The sequence below is a fragment of the Chiloscyllium plagiosum genome, unplaced genomic scaffold (genome assembly GCF_037043375.1).
Source record: "Chiloscyllium plagiosum isolate Xiang-an unplaced genomic scaffold, Cpla_swu_hap1 HiC_scaffold_3, whole genome shotgun sequence".
Taxonomy (NCBI): Eukaryota; Metazoa; Chordata; class Chondrichthyes; order Orectolobiformes; family Hemiscylliidae; genus Chiloscyllium; species Chiloscyllium plagiosum.
In genome coordinates this window covers 85067411-85081945 of record NW_028270141.1, presented here as the reverse complement: position 1 = coordinate 85081945, position 14535 = coordinate 85067411, and the positions used below count along the sequence as shown (strand labels likewise).

The 14535-nt window shown below is 42.7% G+C and overlaps 1 protein-coding gene across 7 annotated transcripts in view; it reads right to left on the bottom strand.

Moving 5' to 3' along the window:
* nt5dc1 (5'-nucleotidase domain containing 1) overlaps positions 1-14535 on the bottom strand; it is a 568470-nt gene that overhangs the window by 513558 nt on the left and 40377 nt on the right. For all 7 annotated transcript variants that reach the window (XR_015753733.1, XR_015753734.1, XR_015753737.1 and 4 more), the window contains exons 3-5: positions 12836-12907; positions 7543-7652; positions 7123-7202 (exon numbers count right to left, since the gene is read on the bottom strand). Coding sequence is in view for 4 of the 7 variants with exons in the window: in XM_087981159.1 (XP_087837285.1) it covers positions 7123-7202; positions 7543-7652; positions 12836-12907 (262 nt within the window). In the remaining 3 variants the exon portion in view is untranslated. The remainder of the gene's footprint in view (positions 1-7122; positions 7203-7542; positions 7653-12835; positions 12908-14535) is intronic.

Sequence of the window (14535 nt, the reverse complement as noted above, 5' to 3'; positions counted from 1 at the left end):
TTTTAGATTAGAATCAGTCTGACCATTGTGACACAGACAGCCTCACAGGGAGCTAACACCTTCAATACCTTGTCTGGACCAACATGACACCAATTGTTAAAGTGCACTTGAGAATGTAACTTTCAAAAAAGTTTTGCAATTTACATATGAAAGAACTGATACCAACATGGTCATTCTAAAAGATGAGAGACTTAACAAACAATTCGGGTCTTTTTCAATATATAATTTCAGTTACATCACACTGGAAACTTTTGGAATAAATTCTGTGTTTTGCTATCTTACTCTCCACAATCACCTGATAAAGGAGCAGCGCTCCGAAAGCTAGTGCTTCCAAATAGACTTGTTGGATTATAGCCTGGTGTTGTGTGATTTCTAACTTTTAGACAAATTAAGCTGTGAAAGCGTAGAAAACTTCTTTCTTTTAATTATTCATGGGATGTGGTTGTTGCTGACTCGACCAGCATTTATTGCTCATCCCAAATTGCTTTTCAGAATGTGGTCTTTTTGAACAGCAGCATTTCATATTAGTGTAAGTACACCCATAATGGAGCTCCAGGAATTTGACCTACCAACCGTGAAGTGAAGGCAATATTTCCAAATCAAAGTGGTACGTTACTTGGGGAACTTGTAGGAGGCTGTATTCACATATTTCTGCTGCCTCTGACCTTCCAGGTTCTGAAGGTCTGGGGTTGTGGAAAGAAGTCTTATGGGTTGTTGCAGCAAAAACTGCCAATAGAACATATTACTGCCATTTTGCGTCAGTGATGGAAGTAGTAAATGTTGAAGGTCATCAATGGGTTCCCAACAAGCAGGTTTGTCCTGGATGGTGACAATCTTGTTGCATGTTATCGGAGTTGCACTCATCCAGGCAAGTAGAGAGTATCCGATCACATTCCTAACATGTGCCTTTTCGATGGTAAACAGACTTTGGAGAGAGTCAGGTGGTGAGTTATTTACTGCAGAATTCCCAGCTTCTGACCTGTTCTCGTACTCAAAATATTCATTCAGACTTTAGGCTTAAGCACACTTTAATTATATCATTTTCACATTGTTCTTAAAAATAACTTGATCAGCATTAGTTTTTTGGTCATAGTAATCAGTGGCATAGAACACTGACTGCCCTGACTCCAAAATCGAAAATAAACACAAAATGCTGGAACGATTCAGTCAGGCAGCACTTACAGAATATTTCAGGCATGGCCTACTCAATGTTTCTAGCAATTAGTTTTGTTTCTGATGCTCATCTTGTTGCTTTCTATTCCTGCTTACATTCCAAATTTTAATTTGCTCCAATGTTGATGAAAAAAAAATTGAAAGTATTTTACTCTTAACATTACTTTTGGGGCCGACTAATTGTGGGCTAATGAAGCTAAGGAGTGATAATTGTTTGCTGACAAGCATGACACCCAGAGTTTTTGGTGCCATCAAGGCAATATACAGAGCAAACAGTCTTGGCCTCAAACTGGTGCAGAAAAAGAATGGAACTCTTTTTGAGACAGAGAAAATATCAACATCTTCAAAGTTTTGAACTCCTAAACTGCAACGCAATTGCTGTTATGGTGAAGGAAACTGACAATTTCCTACTTTGTGGAACTTCAATATGTGGATAACAACGTCACACTATGCTGCTAGAAGATGATCTTCAAGCCTCGCTTAATCTCGTCATGGAAGCATACCAAGAATTGGTCTCAGCCTCAACCTCAAAAAGACTCAAAACCCTAATCTCGCTGACCTAGATCAAATTCCAGTCCATCTGCCCAATAAAATAATGGAGGCTCCTTCCAAAAGTGGAATATTTCCCCTACCTGGGAAGCCATCTCTTATTTAATCGAATCTGCGAGCACCACTTCAAACACCCAAAGATCGGCTTCAACAATGGTGACATGGTGTGCTTACACTAAGATCCTTCTGTATAAGGCAGTCATCTTTCTGATTTTTCCATATGACTCTGAAACTTGGACTGGGTATGTATGCTACCTTAACACTGCTTGAGATGGATTTCCTGCATCAGCTGAGAGGTCAGGTGCTCTAATATCAGCAACCCTGAAGCAGCTAATAGCACCAGCCTCAAGGCCATGATCATCCAAAATGAAGTCCACCTGGTCGGCCACATGCTTAGGATGCCCGGGTTCCGAGTGCCACAAAAAATCATCTTCATCTATCTCAAGGAAAGCACTCAAATGAGAGGAGGACAAGCGAAGTATTTCAGGCGTTCCCTGAAGGTTTCCCTCAAGAAATGCACCACTGATGTCTGTGTGGAAGATCTTCGATCAGAGGAAACTAATATGGAGGAAGCTGCTGTACGGAGTAACATAAAGCTTTGAGAACATCGGTCAGCAAGAGGAAGCACAGAAAAGTAACTGGAGAACAGAATGCCAGCAATTTCAAAGCCATGGTCTAATTTCACCACACCGTGCAAACACCTGTTAAATGTGACTCAGAGATGTGGATCAAGGTTCATCAGCCATGCAAAGACTCACCGGGTCACATGAACAGTGACATAAAATTTCTTAGATGAATAATCATACTCGTTAGTGAGTGTTCCTGATGAGAAAAAAAATTCTCCTAATTTTTTCCACTGAGCATTACTTTTGCAGCTGATTGAAAGAGTGCTGTAACAAAACAGAACTAACCTTTACAGCAAATAAAGCTCTATCTATTATAAATAAAACTTGTTTCTGTTTCTGAAAGAATATTGCATACAGGGATAATGGAGGATTCAAGTTGGAGCAAGTAATTCTACTTAGCAAGCAAAATTACAATGTGATAAATAAGCTATTCAGTGCTGTAATTTCACTAATCAGAAACACAGAAATAGTAGGCCACTCAGCCTATTGAGTCTGCCTTGACAATCCAAATCATAGTTAAAAATCACACAGCACCAGGTTATAGTCCAACAGGTTTGTTTAGAAGTACTAGCTTTTGGATACTGCACCTACATCAGGTAGCTGTGGAGCAGGCTCATAAGGCACAGAATTTATAGCAAAAGATCGGAGTCAAACAACTGAAACAATATATTGAACAACCATAGATTGCTGTTAAGTCTTTCATCTTTTAGATTAGGTTGCAGGTTTCAGTTTACTAATATGTAAATCCCAGATTCTGTCCAGTCACATTCTCAAGATAACTTAAGGTTTTATTTTTAAAAAAAAGTGACATCTCAGCTCAGGCAATGCATTAAAGGTGTGAGGTTAGAGTCTGTCTGTAACCCAATCTTGAGCCAGACTGGTGCTATTCCCAAAGTCAGAAATTATGAAATGTCACACGGATTGACTGCTTGCATTGACTGTCTTGAGATTGTTTTCCTTTTGAACAAAATAGAGTGTACCTGCAATTACAATTCTAAAAATGCAAATTAACCCCATAGACATGTGTGTGCATGCATGCATGTGAGGGAGGTGGGGGGAGAGAATGTGTGCATGTGCATGGGAGAGAGAGAGTGCGTGTGTGTGTATGTGAGTGTGCGCATGAGTGCATGTGACAGTGAGTGCTTGCATGTGAGCGTGACTGAGTATAAGCCTGTGAGAGGGTTGGTGTGTGCGTGGGTGAGTGTGTGGGGGGTGTACATGTGTGTCTGAGAGAGAGCATGTATATGAGAGAGGGTCTGCGTGAGTGTAAGACTATGTAGGAGTGTGTGTGCACACGCGCACAAGAGAGAGCATATACTGTAGTGGGGTCACCTGTCATGTGACATGAACCCAAGGCCCCGGTTGCAGCCATCCCCATGGGTACCGATCTTGGCTGTCAGCCTCTGCTTGGCCACTCTGCGGTGCTGTGTATCCTGAAGTCTGCCTTGGAGGATGGTTACCCGTATGTCTGAGGCCGAATGCCCCCAACCGCTAAGTGTTCCCCAACGCGGAGGGAACATCCCTGTCTGGCAATTGTTGCGCAGTGTGCATTTATCCATTGTCGTAACATTTGCTTGGTCTCGCCAATATACAATGCCTTGGGGCATCCTTGCCTGCAGCATATGAGATATACAACAGTGGCCGAGTCATAAGTACCTGCCGCGTACATGGTGTGTGGTGACTCCACGTGTCATGGTGGTATCCATGTCCAAACTCTGACACGTCTTGCAGTGTTTGCCATGACAGGGTTGTATGGTGTTGTAGTTGATGTTGTCCTGAAGGCAGGGAACAATGATCTGTTTAGGTTCGGTGGTTGTTTAAAGGCGAGAAGTGGAAGTGTAGGGAAGGTCTTGGTGAGGTGCACATCTTCATCGATGATGTGTTGCAGGCTGCGAAGAACATGGCATAGTTTCTCTACTCCCTGAAAGTACTGGACAACGAAGGCTACCCTATTTGTTGCATCCCGTGTCGGTCTCCTGTGGAAGCAATTACGGTTTCTCACTGTGGCACATCCGAACTGGCGATCGATGAGTTGGGCATTGTACGCTGTTCGTTTGAGGGTGTCCTTCAGCACTTTCAGGTGTCCGTTACATTCCTCCTCATCTGAACAAATCCTATGTATGCAAAGTGCTTGTCAGTAGGGGATAGAAGTTTTAATATGTTTAGGGTAGTCGTGTAATCATTTCAATGACTCATCACTATGGGTCCACAGGAAGAAAATGTTGTCAATATATCTAGTGTATAAGTGTTGGTTGGAGGTCCTGCACAGCAAACAAGTCTTGTTCAAACTTGTGCATGAAAACATTGGCAGATTGGGGTGCAAATTTGGACCCCATGGCTGTTCCGTGTGTCTGGATGAAGAACTGGTTGTCAAAGGTGAAAACGTTGTGGTCGAGGATGAAGCGGATGAGTTGTAGGATGGTGCTCGGAGATTGGCAGTTGTTGATATTGAGTACTGAAGCTGTTACCATTATCGTGGGGTATGCTGGTGTAAAGTGCTGAAATGCCCATTGTGACGAGAAATGTTCCCAGTCTGACTGGTCTGCGGGTGCTGAGTTTCTGTAAGAAATCTGTAGTGTTGCAACAGAAGTTGGGGGTCCCATGTACAATGCCTTCGACATAGTCAGAGAGGTTCTCACACAGGGTCCCATTGCCTAACACAATGGGACGTCCAGGTGTGTTGGCTTTGTGTATTTTCAGGAGGCAGTAGAAGTCATCTACGCAAGAGGTATGAGAGATGAGAGTGCGTAGGGAACTCTGTAGGACTGGATCAAAAATCTTGATCAACCCGTTTAGTTCACGGGTGTGTTCTTTGGTCAGGTCAATTGGTAGTCTCCTGTAGTGTTCCTGGTTGTTCAGTTGTTGGTACACTTCCTTGCAGCAGTCCATTCTATCCTGAATAATGATGGCTCCTCCTTTATCTGCTGGTTTGATGAGGACATGGATGGTGTTGCACTGTGACCAAGGGACGTTTTGGGTCACCTTCTTGGTGCAGCTGATGAATGTGGCATTTACACATTTCCTGACAATTTCAGCATACATGTCATACTCAGGGCAGTGGCCCTCTGGAAGGGTCCACATCAACTGAAATTGAGACGTCACTGAAACGACTACACAGTTCTATGAACAAGTTTCATCACACCATAAGACTTACCACGGACTACTCTTTGGTATCTGTCTCATTCTTGGAAGATGCATCTCCATCAAGGATGGGCACCTCAGTACCTCACTCTACCACTAAGCCCACAGATAATCTCATAATGCTGCACTTGTCTAGCTTCCACCCTAAATATAGTAAAGCAGGCATTCCCTATGAACAAGCCCTACACACACACAGGATCGGTTCAGATGAGGAGGAATGTGATGGACACCTGAAGGTACTGAAGGACACCCTCATAAGAACAAGATACGATGCCCAACTCATCGACTGCCAGTTTGGACATGCCACATCAAGGAACCGTAATCACCTCCTCAGGAGACAGACACAGAATGAGACCGATAGGATACCTTTCCTTGTCCAGTATTTCCAGGGAGTGGAGAAACTATGCCATGTTCTTCGCAGCCTGCAACACATTACCGATGAGGATGAGCACCTCGCCAATACCTTCCCTATGCCTCCACTTCTTGCCTTTAAACAACCGCCAAACCCCACACTCCACACTCTTCCCCACGCACACACCCTCTCACAGACTTATACTCCGTCACACTTACGCACACTCAAGCAAACACACATTCACAAGCGCGCACACTCTCTGCCAATCTCTCTCTCTCCCTCTCTCTAACGTGCACACACACACCTATAAGACTATGGAGTGAATATGCATTTGCAGAATTGTAATTGAAGATACATTCTATTTTGTTCAAAAGCACACAATCTCCAGGCGGTCAATGCAAGCAGTCAATCCACGTAACCTTTTATAAAATCCTACTATGGAAATAGCACCAGTCTGGCTCAAGCTTAGGATACAGACAGACTCTAACCTCACACCTTTAATGCATTGCCTGAGCAGAGATGTCACGTTTTTTATATATAAACCTTAAGTTATCTCGAGAATGTGACTGGAATTAAGTTCTGGGATTTATATACGAGTGAACCAAAACCTGCAACCCATTCTAAAAGATTAAAGACTTAATAGCAATCTATGTTTGTTCAATATATCTTGTCAGTTGCATGACACTATAATCTTTTGCTGTAAATTCTGTGTCTTATGATCTTGCTCCACAGCTACCTGAGGAAGCAGCACAGCTCTGAAAGCTTGTACTTGCAAATAAACCTGTTGGACTATAACCTGGTGTTGTGTGAGATTTTTAATTTTGTCCATCCCAGTCCAATACCGGCACCTCCACATCATGGCAATCCAAATCATGACTGATCATCTCAAGGCCATTTTCCACATTAATGACAGTAAGGAAAAGGGACCTAATCTATAGAAACACATTGCTGACAACTTGAATATGGTTAATGATTGAACTTTCACAGATCTCTGGGATTGAGAATTTCAACAATTGACCACCCTGAATGAAGAAATTCTTCCTAATCTCAAGCTTCAATGATCTTATGCTGAAGATTATGTCCCCTGGTTCTGGAGTTCCCAACCAGGGGAAAGACCTCTGTCCACCCTGTCATGTCCAACAAGAATCTTATAAATCCAATGAGATCACCTGTCATTCTTCAAAACTCGAGAGAATACAATTCCACTTGCCCCAATCTGTTCTCATATGAAACCCCACCAACCTAGGGATTTTTCCATGTGAGAAAGCATATTTGACTCACCTGATCTAAAATATCCACCACCCGGGCACACAGCAAAGCTCCTGGCAGGTCAAAATAATTATCATAGAAATGATATTTGCCTGACAAAGGAGAAAGAAAACAGTGAAAATGTGGAAAACTATGCAATATGTTCATACAACAAAAGGCAATTGTTAGTGTTAGAATTTGCTTAATTAGATTCATATTTTCCACAACAATGGTACAGTGCTATTTCTAATTAAATTTTACAATTCGATGAATAAAATCAACATTCTGAACACCATTTAAGAATTGTATGCTCTAACAGAAAGTGTTTTTTCCTCCAATTAATAATTAATGTAAAAATAGCACTTCAGCATTGAAAGGAAGTGCACATTAATAATCCTAAAATGCAATTTAGTCAGACACATTCATGTTTTCATCCATTGTCTTCATCCATACCTGAACGTGCAAATGTCCCGTTGATAGTTTTGAAGTGTTTCCATTTTCTCTTCTTTCCATAGGTTTCCAATATTTCTTCTCCTGTCAAAAGTCTCGTGCCATGACTAGCCCTAATTGAAAGATCAAATGTTGGTGATTCATTAAATTACACTTAGCACAGTTTATTACAAATTCTATGAGCGCGTCTTTATAGAATATTTTTGTATTAAAATCAATACACCAAAAAAACAGGTTGCATATCATTTATTTGTCAAGTTCAATACATTATTGATGTTAAATAGAATAAACATGCTAAAATATTCCACTTCACGAAAATTTAGTTGCGGCAGAAATGGCCTGAAGAAATTATTTATTTGTATTCATTAGTACTAAACAAACATTCATGGTAAGCCTGATTTCTAATTTAGCACCATTTGAAAAAGTACCTGCTCATATCATGCACATATTTCAGCTCTAACTTGTCATTTTAATCACAAGAATAAATTATCAACTTTGAAAACTACCAATATATTCATTTAGGACCAAAGGAATTCTCAATTAAACAAATAAAATTTGCCAGCATTCACATCATAATTTGCAAGTCAAACCGAAACAACGAACTGCACATTACATGCAGCTGACAGGTTTCCACATTGGGACAAGTAAAGTAGGTTATGTGCTCAATCCATCACTTTTCTTTATTATTCATTCATGGGAGATGGGTATTGCTCATCTCTAGTGGCCCTTGAGGAAATGACATGTTACCTTCAGGAACCGGTGCAGTTTATTTGCTGTAGGTAGAACCGCAATGCTGTTAGGAGTTCCACAATTTTGACCTAGTGGAACTGAAGCAACAGTGGTAAATTTCCTGATCTTACAGTGGTGGAGATCCCATGTATCTGCTGCCCTTGTACTCCAAGGAGGCAGTGGTAAATGTTTTGAAGATGCTGTCAAAGAAGCCTTGGTGAATGTCTTCAATGAACCTGGTGTTATTGCGCATTGAGAGAAGGGCAGGTTTTACCACTTAAAAAGGGACTTCCCACAGGAGTCGGGGCTCCATTTTGACAGAGCAGCGAGGAGAGAGGGCAGAGAGAAGCAAAGGCTGCCGGGAAGGGTAAGTTTTTCCACTTAAAAAGGGGCTTACCACAGGGCTTCGGCTTCCATTTTTACAGAGTGGCAAGGAGAGAGGGCAGAGAGAAGAGGGCTGCCAGGGAGGGAGAGCGTGAGAACTGTTTTTAAAGGAGCAGCAGAGGGAGAGGCCACGAGGAGCAGACAGCTGCTGGGTATATATTTGGGCAGTGGTTGAATCCAGAGGCGCTACACGTGCAGAGTCTCCTCCCCGCCCTCCTCCTCTAAACAAAAAAGAGAGGACTCTCACATGTTGCTAAGATAAGGTGTTTCAATTGATTAATCTTGTGTATCGTGTGATTGATTAGAAGTTTAGTGTTGAAAATGTGTTGCTGGAACAGCGCAGCAGGTCAGGCAGCATCCAGGGATCAGGAGAATCGACGTTTCGGGCATAAGCCCTTCTTCAGGAAGAAGGGCTTATGCCCAAAACGTTGATTCTCCTGATCCCTAGATGCTGCCTGACCTGCTGCGCTGTTCCAGCAACACATTTTCAGCTCTGATCTCCAGCATCTGCAGACCTCACTTTCTCCTAGAAATTTAGTGTTATTTGGTTAGTTGAATAAAACCATAGAGAAGTACTAGAAATCATTTAACTCATAAACCTGTACAAATTAATTCAATAAGCAGAGATGGCTGGACAGGTGATGTGCTGTAGCTGTATGATGTGGGAGCTGGCTGATCCCATTATGAACAGCAGTGACCACATCTGCAGCAAGTGTTGGTTGCTGGAAGAACTCCGGATCAGAATTGATGATCTGGAATCTGAGCTTCAAACACTGTGGCACATCCAGGAGGGGGAGAGTTACCTGGACACTTTGTTTCAGGAGGCTGTCACATCTGGTAGATTATGTAATTAAAATTCAGTTAGTGACCAGTGACAACCGGGTGTTACTGTAAATGAGGAAGGTAGGTGGATTCTGAGTTCAGGAGTGGAGGAGCCTCAGCCCTTGACCTTGTCCAACAGGAATGAGATTTTTGCTCTCTGTATGGATGAGGGAAAGGGCTGTGGACAGGATGAGCCAGCTGACCAGGGCACCATGATGCAGAAGGCCATTCAAGAGGGGGGAGCAAAAAGACAAGTAGTTGTTATAGGCGATTCTATAATTGGGGGAGAGATAGTACCCGTTGCGAGCTGGATCGGGAGTCTTGTATTGTGTGTTGCCTGCCCAGTGCCAGGGCATAGGACATCGCTGACCAGTTGTTGTGGTCCATGTTGGCACAAACAACAAGGTTAGGAAGGCGGACCTGTTTGGGGATTATCAAGCAGTAGGAAGGAAATTGAAGAACAGGTGCTCGAGGGTCATAATCTCTGGATTACTGCCCGAGCCACATGCTAAATGGCATAGGGATAAGAAAATTAGGGAAGTAAACACGTGGCTAAGTTTGGTATGGGAAAGAGGGTTTCCATTTCATGGAACATTAGCATCAGCTTTGGAACTGAGGGGGGAGGAAATCAGTACCGGTGGGACGGTCTCCACCTGAACCGATCTGCAACCAGTGTTCTAGCTAAAAGGATAAATAAGGTGGTCACTAGGACCTTAAACTTGTGAGTTGGGGGAAGGGAAAGGGAAAGATAAGCAGCAGGTTAGCATGTGTGCAGGGTTTAAGTTCAAGGCAGACTAGAAATGAAGCAAAAAGGAAGGATAACTTAGGACATATTACGAGAGATGTTAGAAATCATGAGGATAAGAAAATTAGCATTAAGATGCTATACATGAATGCTCATAGCATTCATAACAAAGTAGATAAATTAATGGCACAAATCATCGTGAATGATTATGATACGGTAGGCATCACAGAGGCACGGTTGCAGGGGATTCAGGACTGGCAGTTAAACATCCAAGGATTTGCAACTTATCGAAAAGACAGGGAGGTGGGCAGAGGGAGTGGGGTTGCCTTGTTAGTTGAGTCCACGATTAAGAAAGCAAATGTAATGTTGTTATTCATCTCAAGAGGGTTGGAATATAAAAGCAGCGATATGCTTCGGAGGCTTTATAAAGCTCTAGTTAGGCCCCATTTAGAATACTGTGTCCAATTTTGGCCCCATACCTCAGGAAAGACATACTGGCACTGGAGCATGTCCAGCAGAGATTCACACGATGATCCTTGAAATGGTAGGCCTAACATATGATGAACGGTTGAGGATCCTGGGATTGCATTAATTAGAGTTTAGAAGGTTGAGGGGAGATCTAACAGAAACTTACAAGATAAGGCATGGCTTAGAAAGGGTGGATACTGGGAGGTTGTTTCCATTAGGTGGGGAGACTAGGATCAATGGGCACAGCCTTAAATTTAGAGTGGGTCAATTTTGAACGGAAATGAGACGACCAAATGCATGGCTATGGGGTGGGGGAGGGTTGGTTAGAGCCAACGTGGCTCACATTCCAATTGCCCTTTCCTCAAGGATGCAGTTTGGTGACAGGAGGCACCCAGCTGGAACAGAAAACACAAGCAGCCTCTTTCGAAGTTACCACTTAGGATACTTCTGAGGCAACTATGTCATACACCTTCAGACTGAACGGAACTCTCTCAGACCTCGGATGTACACACTGAGGAGGGTCACCATGCATTTACATCTACTTCTATCACCAGGATGAGCCCTCAGGGTCCAGATCATTACTACTCACTGCGCAACACAGTTCTTCTTTTGCTTCTCCTTGAATCCCTGGCCTAAAACATTAAATCTGTGTTCCCCTAGGTATGTACCACCAGCTACTGGGAATAGCTTTTTGTCATAGAGATGTACAGCACGGAAGCAGACCCTTTGGTCCAACTCATCCATGCCAATCAGATATCTCAACCCAATCTAGTCCCACCTGCCAGCACCCGGCCCATATCCCTCCAAACCCTTCCTATTCATATACCCATCCAGATGCCTTTTAAATGTTGCAATTGTATCAGCCTCCACCCCTTCCTCTGGCAACTCATTCCATACATGTAGCACCCTCTGAGTGAAAAGGTTGCCTCTTAGGTCTGTTTTATATCTTTCCCCTCTCACCCTAAACCTATGCCCTCTAGTTCTGGACTCCTCTACCCCAGGGACAAGTCCTTGTCTGTTTACCCTATCCATGCCCCTCACGATTTTATAAACCTCTATAAGGTCACCCCTCAGCTTCCAATGCTCAGGGAAAACAGCTTTCTTAATCCACCTTATCTAGAGCCATTATAATTTGGCACACATCAATCACATCTCCCCTCATCAAGCAGCTTGCTCTGTCATTTTTAAGAAGTCATTTCAGAGACAATCACGTGTGGCTCTGAGGTCACAGTCAGGTCAGGTAACAACAACAGATATTCCGCCACAAGGACAACCAAATGGATGTTTAAAGCTATTGATGATGGTGTCAGTAATGATAAACATGAAGCTATCCTTTAATTCTCAATTCGTTAATTAAATTGCAGGCTTGGTTGGTTGGACCAGCATTTATTGCCTGTTGCTAGTTGTCCTTGAGAAGGTGGAGGTGAACTGCCTTCTTGAACTGCTGCAGTCCACGTGCTGTAGGTACACCCTGTGATGGACCTGACCACATCCCCTCAATATTTTAAGAAAGTAGCCGAGACCCTAAACTTTTCTTATTTTTAAAGGCAAATTGACTGTACAGATACAATGCGACCGTCAAACTACTCGATGTTAAGTGAAACAATTTAAATACTGGAGTTAAAATACAACCATAGAAGGAGGAATTTAGAACAATCTAAAGCCTTTGGAAACTCAACAGAATAACTGATACAGTAACTATTACTAACTAATTTCTACTATTCTAATATACTAACATCCCATAAACAAGCCCCTTGGCCATAAAAGGGAAATTCAGGCACCAATATTATCTCTACAGCTCACTGAAGTTAGCCCTTTCCTAATTTCAATGTTCTACATTAAACTGTCCGTTGATCTTCTCCATTACTAATCTAAACTTTATGGCATTATTATCCTTGTTAGCCAAATGATCCAAATACGCTCAGTCTGAACCACTAATACATAATAAAGTAACGTGCTATACAAAGAATTCTGCTCTCCTTCCTTTCACTGAACTCCAACATTAGCTTTACCAATATTTCGGAAACTTATCTCCCCACAATAACTACCCAATAGCTTTGCACATCTGTGATTTCCGTGAAGATGTGCTCTTCTCTCACTATTTTGAGGCCGAGATAATATTACAAATCTAAAAACTTAAATACTCACCTCAGAACTGTCCCATCTTCACCCAGTTTCAGTAAGTTTCCATCTTCCAAGTCCAAAAGCAAGCCTTTGAAACTGCCAAAACAAAAAGACATTTGGAGTGACAATTAAGAGGGAAATTCAGAAGTTCATTGCAATGCTACACTGTTGAGCAAGCCATTCAGCCCATCAAGTTCACACCAATCTTCCGAACACCATCCCTACCCTATTCCTGTAAGCCTGTATTTCCCATGGCTAATCCACCTAGCCTACAACATCCCTGGACACAATGGGCAATTTAGCATGTCCAATCCATCTAACCTGCACATCTTTGGGCTGTGGGAGGAGACCCATGCAGAATGTGCAAACTCCGCACTGACAATCACCCGAAGGTGGAATTAAACCTGGGTCCCTGGCACTGAGAGGCAGCAGTGCTAACCACTTAACCAATATGTCGCCATAGAGATCTATTAAGTCTGCCATCTGTTCAGTCATGAGTGCCTGATATTCAAAGAATTTCATAGAGCACTTGGTCCCTCTTTTTGTTGGCCAGTAATCATGGCATGAACTCCATTCATTTAAGTTTTTAGACAATGGGCTGAGATTATTGGCCTATTAAGGTCGGGCTGGAGGCAGGAAGGCTGATAAAATGATAGACTGCCTTGCGAGTCCAATTGCTTCCCACTGCTGTGGCATTTTGGTAGCATGGTCAGCAACTGAGCAACGAAAAGGTCCAATAAAGATCAACTGCCTGTCAACCATCATATTGGAGAACTGTCAGACTGTGTACCCATCTGTGTGTGCATGTGATGTCCATCAAACCCCAAGTTGAGAATGTACAGTACACACACACATACACACACATACACACCACCCCAGTCACCTGCCCCATAAAGACCAAAGTAGTCTTTGAGAGTACCTCACACGGAGGTGCAGCAGATTTAGGGGTAGGCCATTATACTCAATTGAATAGCAACCTCAGTTGTCTGGAAAAATGTTAACTCTGTTTCACTACCTGGAAAAGTATTGGCAGGGTTTTAAATGTCCCAAACTATGAACTTAGAACATAGAACAGTACAGGCCCTTCAGCCCTTGATGTTGTGCCATCCTTTTATCCTACTCTAAAATCAGACTAACCTACATACCCTTCATTTTACTATCTTCCATGTGTCTATCCAAGGGCAGCTTAAATATCCCTAACATACCTGACTCTACTACCACCACTGGTAGTGCATTCCATGTACCAACCACTTTCTATGTAAAGCACCTACCTTTGACATCTCCCCTAAACCTTCTTCCAATATTCTTAAAATTATGCCCCCTCATGATAGACATTCCTGCCATGGGAAAAAGTCTCTGGCTATCCACTTCATCTATGCCTCTCAACACCTTGTACATTTCTATTATGTCACCCCTCCCCCTCATGTTCCAATGAGAAAAGCCCTAGCTCCCTCAACCTTTCTTCATAAGGCATGCCCTCCAGTCCAGGCAGCATCCTGTAAATCACTTCTACACCCTCTTGAAAGCATCCACATCTTTCCTATAATGAGGCGACCAGAACTGAAGACAATATTCCAGAGCGCTATAAAGCTGCAGACTAACCTTGCGGCTCAAACTCTATCCCCCTGCTAATGAAAGCCAATACACCTAATGCCTACTAACAACCCTATCAACTTGAGTGGCAACTTTGAAGGATCAATAGACATGGATCCCAAGGTCCTTCT